This window comes from Solanum verrucosum, unplaced genomic scaffold (genome assembly GCF_900185275.1).
Source record: "Solanum verrucosum unplaced genomic scaffold, falcon-dt-bn FXZP01000060.1, whole genome shotgun sequence".
Lineage (NCBI taxonomy): Eukaryota > Viridiplantae > Streptophyta > Magnoliopsida > Solanales > Solanaceae > Solanum > Solanum verrucosum.
The window spans coordinates 5,437,628-5,451,109 of record NW_026020129.1 but is presented as its reverse complement, the minus strand read 5'-3'; the positions used below and the strand labels follow the sequence as shown (position 1 = coordinate 5,451,109).

At 31.7% G+C, this 13,482-nt stretch overlaps 1 protein-coding gene across 1 annotated transcript; it reads right to left on the bottom strand.

Moving 5' to 3' along the window:
- Positions 1 to 626: 626 nt before the first annotated feature.
- Positions 627 to 7,005, bottom strand: LOC125826959 (ribose-phosphate pyrophosphokinase 1). The gene is made up of 8 exons (XM_049506313.1): positions 6,803 to 7,005; positions 4,762 to 4,926; positions 3,738 to 3,986; positions 3,153 to 3,296; positions 2,900 to 3,067; positions 1,768 to 1,837; positions 1,335 to 1,416; positions 627 to 1,183 (listed from the first exon to the last, which is right to left on the bottom strand). Exons 1-8 carry the CDS (start codon positions 6,935 to 6,937, stop codon positions 1,003 to 1,005), a joined length of 1,194 nt encoding a protein of 397 aa, XP_049362270.1. The 5' UTR covers positions 6,938 to 7,005; the 3' UTR covers positions 627 to 1,002.
- Positions 7,006 to 13,482: the final 6,477 nt, after the last annotated feature.

Sequence of the window (13,482 nt, the reverse complement as noted above, 5' to 3'; positions counted from 1 at the left end):
TCGTCCCAACTATGTCCCATGGACACCCGACATTGATGTACCACATACACCGTAGATATGTCTAGATGATCATTTTGTACATTAGAGTGTTCAACTGACACAATGGTGACAAGTTGAAATGTATATGTGCATATGCAAAATTGGAGTATTTACTTGCCAGTTGAGGCCAAGTTGAGTGTTTGTTTATGTATTATGCCAATCTCTAAAGTCCTTTTTATTGCACCGACACAAATATACAGTCAAACATCTTTTAATAACAACATTGTTTGCTTATATTTGTTTCTTTTATTGTTATAGCAAAATGTTGCTATGGAGAACATATGATATGACATAACATGAAAAATTGGTTCCAAAAAGCTTGGCCGTTATAGCAAAAATATTGTTATAGAGGACGGTTGTTATCTTGCTCGTCCATGCATTGTCAAAATAACAAGTTCTGAACAAACATTCAGGCACAGGACATTACAATCAATTTGTCTGTCCTTCCAATAGTTCTCACTGGACCAGTTTCTACTCAAACAAATAAATGCCATAATAAAACAAAGCTCCATAGGTGTGGCAAGAGTCAAAATTCAGGCAGGAACTGAAGCTTGGACAGGAGTTTCATATCAACCTGCCTGAGGCTCGGACAGGAGCTTCATATCGATCTTTGGCAAAGATGAGGGATAATGTCACAGCAGCATTTTCAGGATTCAAATTTCAGAGCATGAATCAATCCTAACTGAAAAATAAGCACATGGCCTACCATCGTCCTATCCTTCCAACTATCTAACTTAAGAACAACAAAAATGTAGGACTTAATGTAGACGAGCGAAAAAAAGAGAGAAGAATATATTGACTCTGCATGTCAGTCACCTCTAAGGTAAAGGAAAGATGCATATGCCAATGGAGGTGTCAACTGATGGAAGAGCAAAATGAGGTAAGATGATTTGAAGAACAAAAAAAAACAGTAGCTAAACAAGTGCTCACGGTAACCTGTGGGGTTGCTAGTATCTCTCCTACCTACTGGAAAATGCTACTAACAGAACAATCATCATGCACTCGCCAAATTGTTTCACCGAGAAGATTTGCAACTGAAAGAACAGTAAGCTGTGGAAAACAGTTTTTTTCTATTGCAGGAATTGTGTTTGTGACGATGACCTCTTGAAAAAGGCCACTTGACAACCTCTCAATCGCAGGAGGGCTGTCAAAACAAGAATATCAAATAGTAAGTTAATATAAAGGCAATTTAAGCAACACGCTTAATAGAAAATATTTCACACAAGATAGATTGTGTTGAAGTGGATCCATTTTCTTAATGCAGCATAATGTCTCAAATAAATGAGAAATGTTACCTGAAAACAGCATGAGTACAACATGCATAAACTTCACGTGCGCCCTCCTGATGCAATAGCGCTGCGCCTTTGGCAATAGTCCCTAAGACCCATAAGCATAAAGTTAACACATAATTTCAAACCAGGCCTCATAAAGAGAGAATAAGCCAAACAAAAACGAAAGGAACTCCACATTGCACATGTGATCCTAGTGGAAGTTCTAGTTGAGACAAAATTAATCTGAAGAAGATGCAGAAATGGAAAAAAGATGAACATAAAAACCAAAAGTTTTCGGGCAAACGACTCGAGATAGAGGATACTCAACAGATCACCACAGTTTTTTTTTAGTTCACTGCTTCAGTTAGTGCTCATGCTAAAAAGAATGAAGACTAATAAACCATTTTTTTCCAGGTTTTGGATTGACATTATTATTTGATTAATGCGTCCAACTAACCTGCTGTGTCAATCATGTCATCCACCATAACTGCAACTTTTCCTTTAACATCACCTATCAGGTTCATAACCTGCAACACAACAAAATAATGACTCGGGGAAAAAATAGGATGCATTGAAAGAAATGTTGCAAGAAGAAACACACACACAGTTTAATGCTTTATGTAGTATAATAATAGCTAATAACATCTTTTCATTTGCATTCAAGCATATCAGGGGTCTTCCCCTCTGTTATTTGGGATGCTCAATCAAGAGATGTAAGCAACAAATTATAGGGCAGCCGGGTGCACTAAGGCTCCCACTATGCGCAGGGTCCGAGGAAAAGCTGGACTACAAAGGTCTATTGTACAGTCTTACCCTTAAAAGGAATAATTAAGATGATGATCCCTACATAGAGAAAATTATATCAAAAAGCACCAAAATCATGTTGAGGTAGACTAAAGAAGAAGTGCAGATAGATGCATGTCACAACACAATCAGTGACCCACGAAAAATAATTATTTGATGTATTAGCCAATATTTAGCATCACATAAAGGAGTTAGGTCCATAGAATTCATACATTTACAGTATCTTCTCGGTACTTCATTTATGAATTACATTTACTTGTACCAAAAAAAAGAGTTTGTAACAAGTTACTTGACTGGGGAGGAATGCTTATAAACTATGAGAATTGAACACAGAAATAGCGCCTACTTTATAGAAAAGAACTTCTTTAGACTGCTAGTCCGTTGCAAGCCATAATAAACAGTCCTGAACCTATACAGCACTTTCAGACAGGAGGATCTCAAAGGACCTTTTCACCTTCCACCATTCCCCTTAAAACATGGAAATGCAAAAGAGAAGGGGAAAAAAAGGAAGAGGGTGAGGTGGGGGTGAGTGGATGGGTGAGGTGGGGGTGAGTGGGTTGGTGGGTGGGGGAATTGAAGCATAGGGTACACTCATTAAATAATGGTAAACAATTGCAAGGACAAATCATTGCTACAGTTTATAGAACTTTTAAGGAGAGCTTCACCTAATCTATTGCGAGACCAGAACTCAGACATTGTTTCCACGAGAAGAAAAGAAAAAGAAGAAAACGAAAATGCATATCAATGCAATAAACTGCAGTAACAAGGTTTAGCTTTGTATCTACCTCAGCTACATTATGTCCGTGCCGCCTTTTGTCCACAATGGCTAAAGGTGCATCAGATAACTTTTTTGCGAAGGCACGTGCTCTAGCAACTCCGCCAACATCAGGAGAGACCACTACCAAATCATCAGACGAAATTTTCTTGCTAGCAAGGTAATCAAGGACAACAGGCTGTGCACGCAAAGAATGGAGACTGCTTATTTTCCAATTCAAAATGGGCAACACTTGACATTTTCAACAGTACAGAAGAGATTACCTGACAGTACACATGATCCACTGGAATGTCAAAGTAACCCATGGATTGCCCAGAGTGCAGATCACAAGCCAAAACACGATCCGCGCCTGCTTCAGTTATAAGGTTCGCAACCAATTTGGCGCCAATGGATTCACGACCTTGTGTCTGTAAAAAGAAAATTTAAAATTATTAGAACGTAATAAAATGATGTAAAAATTGTCTTCACATTTGTAAATCCTTATTGCCAACTGAAAAAATCCCAATGCATATGAAAAGAAAGTAGTAAAAAAGGACACAAAGAGAGACTTCCTGACAAATCGTTGCACTAATCAATAGTAAAGAACACTAAGATATTAAACAACCAGAAGAGGATGCAAGAAAATAGTGACAGTACTTCTACTCATAACTTCATAAGCGCAGAGAGAAATGTCAGGTTAGGCTCTACCCTCCTTTTGAAATCACTTTTTGAGTATTATCATACAGGTATACAGAGGTCAATGCCACACCCATTCCCACCTCAAAGTGGAGCAGAAACAAACAAAAGGAGGCAAAGAAACAAAAACTTGAAGCTTGCAAGCATATAATTTGCAACGGAATCTAACTTGCCTTTCTATCAGCTCTGGCATATCCAAAGTATGGAATAACTGCAGTAATTGTCTTGGCAGAAGCCCTTCGACATGCATCTATCATTACCAGAAGCTCCATAAGGTTTTCATTGGCCGGAGGACATGTAGATTGAACCAAGTAGACATCACAGCCTCGAACACTCTCTTGCAACTGAACATAAATCTCACCATCAGCAAAGCGCTTGATCTTGACCTTTCCCAGCTCAAAGCCCATGTACCAAGCAATTTCCTAAGTGAAAAAAGATGCTGTGTCAGTTGTAAAGAGAGATATAGCATAAACTTAAAAGAAGTCAGATGGATTTCATGGCTAGAACTAACAATGATTCTTATATTTTGAAGATTGCGGAGAAAAGTAAATAGTTACTAAAACAAAAATATGAAGAACTCTTGTAACGGAAATTTCAGATATATTTGTAATTGTGTCTCTTTCCTAGTAAGAGAGAAAACAAAGAAATCTTCCATCTTTCTCCGTTCCTATGCTTCATCAGGTATTCAACCAGTTAGATTCTAGAAAGTAAGACCAGAAACATAGGAAAGAATATAAGTGTATCAAATTCTATACCCACTTCTTATGCAATATTTAAATGGAAGAAATTCTGAATAATTGATGAGACTGAAATTTAAAGCTTAAACATTCAAACTGAAAGCGAACCATTCTCCATCCCAAGTTCCGAAACTATATCCTTGAGAAGGCTAGAATAGTCAAGAACAATGTACAAGTGGAGGCAGTCCCCCAAGGACTTGTTTTCTTTTCCTGTTAGTAAGGCTAGTCCAATTTCAGTAATTAGTTGATAACAAATTTAAACCACTGAACTATTATTTTGAAATTGAGGAAGCACAAAACTATGACATCCTGGAAGGGAATTTCAAGGCAAATAAGAAGCTCTTGACTGTCATTTAATCAAATATGATTGGAAGATATACTAAACTGAATTTTGAAATCACAAAGCATTGAATAAAACACAGCATATACACATAACTCCATTAGCAATCGTCTGGTGTACCTGAGAAAGCGAAGGATTTGCAGTTCCAGTGAATATCTTCAGCCTATTATTGTTTCTACTAACTGAATTCTGCAGGCAACTTGCTTGCAAGAACTTTGGAAGTGTTCCATCATTGATGATTGGCACGCGAGGCTTCCCATTCACTGGTTCACTTATTTCACAATTCTGATACACAAGCAAATGATATAAGATAAAGAAAAAAATTGTAGAGCTAATATAATATAAAAGCAAGCACCATAAATTTTTCACCAACCAAAGTTGGAGCTTGAACAAACTTCCAACTCATATCAGTGAATTCAGAAAGGAAGAGCAAACTCAGGTCCCTTTGCTTTAATCAAGTCAAACTAAATTTCCTAATTTGTTCTAAATTAGCAAATTTCATGAAATGAGTCCATTTTTCTAATCACTTTTATCTATTTCAAATTATCCTTCACTTAACAGTACAAGAATAACTATGACCCGTTAAGACAGATATCTGAGAGGGCGTTTGGGTTAACTTATATAAGCTGGTCAAACCAACTTATAAGCACCTTTTTTTTAAACTGCTAATGTTGTATTCCTCAGCATTAAGGATATGCAAGAGACCTTCAAAAAAGGAACAAAAGAAGAGAATAAGGAAGACTTATAGAGAACCTAACAGAGCTACAAGCTCTAATTCCTCTATATTTGTTTCTTTACACCAAAAATAGAAAGATGCAATACAATTCCATTTAACTCTATGAATGGAATTGAATATATCTTCAAAACATCTGCTATTTCTCTCTCTCCACACAGTCCACCAGATGCAATGTGGAATGATTTTCTACCATCTCTTCTGGCTCTAGCTTCCACCTCTTCTAATCCAGTAACCCAGTAAGCATCTTTTGACTTATCTATATGTTCGGGAAAATCCAAAAGTGCTTATAACCCAAAACAATTAAAAAGCCATACAATGTGCAGCCCAACTTATGTCTTTAGCTTTTAAGCACTTCGGTTTGACAAGACTTGTACAATTTTATCCCTAATAACTTTGAAATACCCAAAACACTCTTCCCAATACAAATCCTAACTCCTTTGGCATTCCACTTCTACATTCATCTTTCTCCTTGTAAATTCACTTTTTTAATTTATATTATTTGTATATAGCTTTAAAAGCATTTATAATTTTGACCATACACATCAATAGTTTATGTATCACTTTTAAGTTTTAACCAATCACATAACTGTTTATAGTTAAATCAGCTTTAGCACTAACTATGTTTTTCAGCACTTAGATTCTTATGACTTGCTTTCAATAAAAGCTTCTACATAGAAACGTAAAGAATAGTTTGAGCATCATAACAAAACAAAGGCATAATAGGAACATGTGTCCAAGTGCTCAATTGTAACAAGCATAGTTTGAGCATCTAAATGAAATTTATTGGTTGTACATGTATTAAGTAAGCCTAAAACAATCAAATACATACAAATACCCATAAGCAGCATGGCATACACTTTTCAGTTAATTTTTTTTTTTTTTAAAATACACTTTTCAGCAATCAATATTGCACCTTTAACAAAGTTTCAACAGATAAAACTGAAACATGAAAGCATAGAAATGCTATGTAAATTCAATTCCATATGAACAATACACCGCAAAATCAATATAAATAATCAATTTTTCAGAAACCCTTTTCATCAAATAGGTAGCAGACATTGTTTTAAATCAAACAAAAAAAGAAATGAAACCCAAATCAATTCATGTAATAGGACTTACAGCAGAGCTCGAGTGTCTAAATGAAATTTATTGGTTATCCATGTATTAAGCCTAAAACAAACAAATGTCCATAAGCAACATAGCACACACTTTTCAGCAACCAAAACGGAACCTTTAACCATAAAACTGAAACCTAAAAGCATATAAATTCTCTGTAAATTCAATTCCATTTGAGCAATATACTACACAATCAATATAAAGAATCAATTTTTCAGAGACCCTTTTCATCAAATAGGTAGGACGCATTGTTTTACATCCAAAAAAAACCAAAAAAAAAATAAAATCAATTCATGTAAAAGGACTTACAACAGAGGTCCGAAGATGGATTCGTTTGGGAACGAAGCTTTTATGAGTGAGAGAAGAGCGAGAAGAGGAAAATAGATGAGTAGAATAAGAAGTTGAAGCTGAAGAAGGAGAAGGCAAAACCAAGGAAGAAGCCATTGAAGAGGGGATTTGGAAGGTTTTCACCTTTTTGTATGGCGCTGCTTTATTTTGTGTTTGGTTTTTTGTTTTTTGGTTTTGTGTGTTCTCTTTTGGGATTTTGTTTATTAGGTAAAAAAAAAAATACTAGCAATTTCAATATGAGCTGGAAAATAGGAAAACATTTTTTTCCATTTTTTATTTTTTTTTCCATTTTAGGAACTGTTATATCTTCTTTTTTTAAAAAAAATAGTCACTCCTTTGTTTCAATTTATTTGACAAGTGGAAGTTGCTCAGATAGTAATCACATCTACTTTCGAGTTAAGTCACTACGGAATCAAAAAGGTGGGAGCTCTCAGATAAGAGTTAAAAAAAAATATTTCAATTAAGTTACTAGCTTTTTTGTTTAATTTATTTTAAAATGGATATTTCTTTTTTCATTTTACTAATTATTTTAATTTCAAATTTTCATCGTGACATATTTTAAATCATAAAATTAAACGATGTTTTGATATATTTTAAGTAACTTTTATTTAAAAGCATAAGATTTAAAATATTTATTTACTTTCTTAAATTTTGTGTCAAGTAAAAAATCAGATGATATAACTAAAATCGAGGAAGTATTATGTTTCTTTTTCGCTCTTGGTTTTTTTGTTTTGATTATCGTGTTATTGTTATTTTATTTTTAAAAAAATACTTACTATATTTTCTTTCATATTATTTTAATACTATGTTTTATTTGAATCCATGGTATTTTGGAAATTATTTCTCTATTCTCACAAAATAAAAATAAAACTAGGTACACATTACACAGCTCCGAGAGGCTAGAACTCCTACCTATTTCTCTTTTTTTATTTGACTATAAATAATAATATTAAAGCTCAATTAAATTTGAATTGTGTGATACAAAATTTATTTTAATGATAATGTTTTTAATTGAAAACTTTTATTTTCAAAACTTAAAATAGAGACTTGTGATTAACGGAGTTCGTCGTTGATCGGCTGCTATTTATAGTAAGTCAAAACAAAATATTTAACATTATCATTAAAATAAATTTTGTATTACACAATTCAAATTTAATTGAGCTTTATATGATATTGTTAGATTGGATATAAGGTATATGTCATATGAAAAAAAATTATAATATTTCAAAAATGATTTTGAAAAAGTTTGATATATTTATATACATCTTGAAAAAATTACTATCATATATTACAAATTTAACAAACGTTTCTTTTGAATTCGATTATTTTGTTAGGGTGTTCTTTTAGGAACCCAACATACGTAAATTGGTGCCTAAATCACTCATTCACATAGTGAGCTTTATACAATTATGTCATTTAATTTATATTTATAGAGTAGAAAATTAAACGAGACGATATTGTGTGACATCACTTTTATCAATGTGAAGATAATCTCAAGTCTATCTTTGATTAATGTTATAAAGAAGTCGGACTACAGTAACATTTTCAAGAACTATTTAAAAAGTGAGGAACAATGAAAATAGAGAAAAAACACCTATCAAATACTACTCTATTTTGATTTATACAAATCTCTCTAGTCCGTTTAAAGAAAAAATGACTCTTTCTAAATTTGAAAATAATTTAGTTTAAAATTTTCATTTTATTATTAATGAGAAGTTTTCTATAGTCATATAAATGTTAAATGGTTTAGATCATAAGGAGGACTGGCTCGATCATAAGGTCATTAAAGCATTGGTGCATAGTTAAAAAAAAATCTATTATATGGTTATATTCGGAAAAAAAAATTTAGGTAAAGAAGACAACGTTTTACCTTATTTAATGTGAGGAGCGTTGTGATAATTCGATTCATTTTTAGGTAATTGTAGCATTTTTTTAGCGTGAATACCTACTTTGTTGCCTCGTTATTATTCTGGCAATTACATGAACCCACATAATTATTTTTATATTTACCATTTTCATTTCCATTTTACTATTTTTATTCTCTTATTGAATATTATAAAATCTCTCAAATGGTCAAACATTTTGCATTATACAAAATTAGCATAATTCATAAGATCTGTGTATATACTATCTTCTTTAGACCTCACTTGTTTCGCACCATTTCAACTAAAAAATTCGGCTATAAATAAAAAGGCTTACCATTGGTTTCTGCATCGAATTATTTTGAACTACTTCTATATATTTTCTTACAAATAAAAATTGAGTCTTTGTGTGATTTGAGACTATCTTTAAATCCAAAGAAGTCATAAACATTTAAGGTACTGCTACTCTTGCAATATGTATATCCATTTTATGTTGAAAAAAAGGAGTAATTTAACACCTCAATACAATGAGGGAGTTGAATTCATTTAGGACAAACAACGAACTATGTGGTATCAAATATTTTTTAATTCAAATTTTCGATTTTCCAGTCTATTTTGATTTAATTACTTGTTTGATGTCTTTGATATAGTAGAGTTGTTTATTTGAATGTTATAACATCATTATCATGTGACATTCTACTTTTTGATATTAAATAATCGATAAACGATGAAAAAATTAAATCAAAAAAAATTAAACTACACAAAGTTTTGGTACGTACTTCATTTATTTCACAAAACTTAATAAGATCATATTACATAAGGCAAATTAAATTCTTTCACGAAGAGGTACCACTTACCAAAGGTCCGCGCAAAAAGACCATACTGATTCTACATAAGACAAATTTAAACTAATTAAACCAGTAAATTTCTATACATACACCAAAAGTAACCCAAAGATAAACACTAAAAAAAAACTAAACAGAGAAATTTACATTTATGTAATTGTTTAACCCCAACTAGTAGCATATTTAACAAGTGCATCAATCTCATCATCAAGACCATAATATTCATCGTCGTTAATATAAGTATGATCATTCATTGCAGGCTTGAAACCACTAAACCATGATGAGAAGATTTCTATCAATTCTCTCTTGCTTAATTTTCTATCACCATTTTTGTCGTACTCCTTTAGAAGACGTTTAACATTCTCCTTCTCAAATTCCAATTTTTGGAGATTTTTGGATGTATAATTTAGCTCCTCCTTGAATTGCGGTTTTTTGAGTTTTTTGGTCCTAAAACACCGCATTTTAATATTATGATTGCTAAATGTTTGTCTTAAAATATAATGAAGGGGTTTTTTTAAAGAGCTAAATGTGGTGAATAATGTTCGTAAATAGTCGATTATGTTGTTTTCAAGAATTGGATTCTTTGATTTCTTTTTAAATGATAAAATAGAGAGAATGATTTATCTTTATATTGGATTCTTGATTTTAAAAAAATAAAATAGAGTAAAGGATTTATCTCTATATATAGATAATAATAGAATCTAATTCTCGTCTTGGGTAACTTTTAACTTACAAGTTGCATTTGCATGTATATATTTTTGGTGAACACCTATTTTGTTTTCTTATTTATATTCTTACAATTATATGAACCCATATTATTATTTCTATATATTTACCTTTTTCATTCCCCTTTCACTATTTTTACTATCATTATACAAAATCTATTGTTGTATGTAGGGGTGTACATGACCGGGTTGGTTTGGGTTTTTCAAATATCAAACCAAATCATATGTGTAAAAAATTTAAATTTATAAATCAAACCTAACTAATAAAATTCGGATTTTTTCGGGTTTTTCAACCTCGGGTTGGTTCGGGTTTTTCAAATACCAAACCAAACTATTGTGTCGAATTTTTAAATTTATAAATCAAACCAAACTAATATACCTTTGATTTTTTCAGATTTTTGGATTTTTCGGTAAAGTTTGCGTACAAACATATAATTAACTTGTGCTCCAAATATTTCTTTAGTCCAACCAAAATACAATTATCTAAGGTATTTCTTAAGAAAATAACACAAAATATGAGATGTGTGATGACGCCTAAAATATTCAATAAAAAGTAATAATGAAATCATCATATAAAATAAATATTGCAAAGTCATAATGAAAATGATCATAATTTAAAAAGTACTAAATCATGCTAAAATAAGTTTAATAAGTATTAGTTACATTCCTAAATATTTAAGGAAAATTAAAATTAGATTATGTATTTTAATTGTCTAAACCAATGTAAAACTGAAGAACAAATATTTAATATTATTGTCATTCTTAGTGTTGAATTGATTTTCTTTTTGCATTAGTATTAATTTTATTTTGATTTAAGTTTTATTATAATTATCAACATCTATGAACTATAATCTTTATTGGACCATTCCGAATTCTAAGTTTTAAACTTGAAATAATACATTAAAAGATTAAAACTATGAAATAGTATAAGAAATATTTTAAAATTATATCAATGTAAATATTTTTATGTATAAAATAAAATAGAGTAAAGGATTCATCTTTATATATCAAAATAATAATAGAATCTAATTCTTGTCTTGGGTAACTTTTTACTTACAAGTTGCATTGCAATTTGCATCTTTATCATCATATATAATATATAATAAAGAGCAAACACTTTAATTAGTACTATTTTATAAGGATTTAAAAGGTGCAAGTTGTTTGAAATATGCTTTGATTATTTCTAAGCTAGTTCGTTTTGGAGAGTCTAATTTATCAAACCAAAAAAAAAAAAAAAACTAGTTTAGACGACTAAAATTTGTACTCTCACTTTTTAATTTATATGTTGGTGTTTGACTGAACATAAATTTTACAAAAAGAATATATCTTTTAAAAAAACGTGATCGTTATAGTTTTTACTTTTTACTTTTCGAGAGATTCTAATTTCTCTAATATTTATGATATAAAATTCAGAAATTTTCGAGAGAAAAAGTTTTTTAGGCCTTCACAAAGAAAATTCGTTTTTGTCCTAATTTTTACAAGGGATCTTCATTTTTTTTAGAAACCCGAAAAATGAAAGATCACTTTCTTATATTCAAATTCAAATGGTAAGTAGACAAAAGATTTTATTTCTCCAAATTTTGTAACTCTTATGGTTACACAAATGTTATGACATATTTAAAACTACAAATCCCAAAGTTATTATTTTTCTTACAACTCTATTCGTGGTTAAATAAATTCCCATGAACTAAAACAGAAGGAGCCCACATGTCCATCCCTATCATCAATCGTTATAAATATTTTTTATTTTATTTAACCTTTGGCTAAGATCTTTACATAAAATGCATAGAAATGTAGAACACGTTAATTTCAAAAGGAATTAAAATTTACATGAGAAAATGAAAGGATAATTTGCATTATTCTCCTTAGATATTATTACAGAGGCGGAACAAATTATGTATATTTGTATATATACCTTGAAAAAGGATCATATATTTCGTGTACTCGAAGAACATCTGAGACTAGCTACCATGGGAGGAATAACCGCTAGTTTTGGATTTGTAGACAATAGACATTTACTTATTTCCACCATCACCAGCTTCAGATTCATCATCATCACTAACTTTTTGTTCCTGGAAGAAGAGATTGGTAGTCATTTCTTCTCCTAGTTGTTCTCTTCCGTGATCACTTCTTCAATCAACGGACATCTTCATTTTTGTAGTTTCTCAGTTTACCACACTCGATTACTTCCAATATTTCAAGTTTGTTGATGTAGTCTATCGGAAGTTGGTGAGAGCATTAAGTAGTTATGCTATCAGCCCCAACGAGATCTATCTGTTCCAGGCTCGGACAAATAGAAAAAACAGGACAATATCTCATCCTATATCAAAGATAACATGAAGTGAAGAGCTATTAAAAATGATCTTCCTTGTCATCAAGGCAAGCTACTCTCAAGTCTTCAAGTTTCAACAAACTCCTAGTTGAAGACAGGCAAGTAAAGATATTGTAGACTATCACAATGATTTACACGTAACCGTTGAGTTTGGGGAACATAATATTTTGTTGACAGTGGATCTTCAACAAATGTATTAGGGAATCACAACCATCTAGATGCAATTCTTTCAAATACTGAAATCCATCCAGTAGCAACTCAGGTGGCACATTCTTTGAGCCATTTCCACTTGAAAGTAGACGTTCACGGTTTCTCTACAAGAGGGAGATCCAATCACCCAATGAGGTGGCCTCAATGATCGAGCGATCCATATTCCTTTCATAAGTATTCATTGGCAAAGACATAGGGTAAACACACCTTGGTTTACTTTTAAAGCGTATCGTGTTAACTTGGAACAAAGGCCCAAGTTACTGTGAATCACATCTCCAAAACATCTGATTGATGTTGGTGTAGTCAATTATGATTAGAATTCCAATTCTACTTTCATAATACATAGTTCCTTCAATGAAACTAGTCTTGATAAGACCCTCCTGATATTGTTGTTGCCTCATTCCAAAACTCTAACATCTTAGATTGGTCAATTTTCCTCATTCCAAAATTCTCAACATATTAGATTGGTCAATTATCCTATCTTCTCTGCAACATAATCTTTGATGTTGAGAGTTTCTAAATGATAAGTTCACCAATAATCTTTTGAAACAATTGACATGTGACTGTATTGTTGTAATAAATTCTTTTTGAAAACTCTTCAAGTTCTCAATGTGATTTAGCACAGAAACATGTTTGTCCCATATGATATAATGTTAGGTGAAACTTC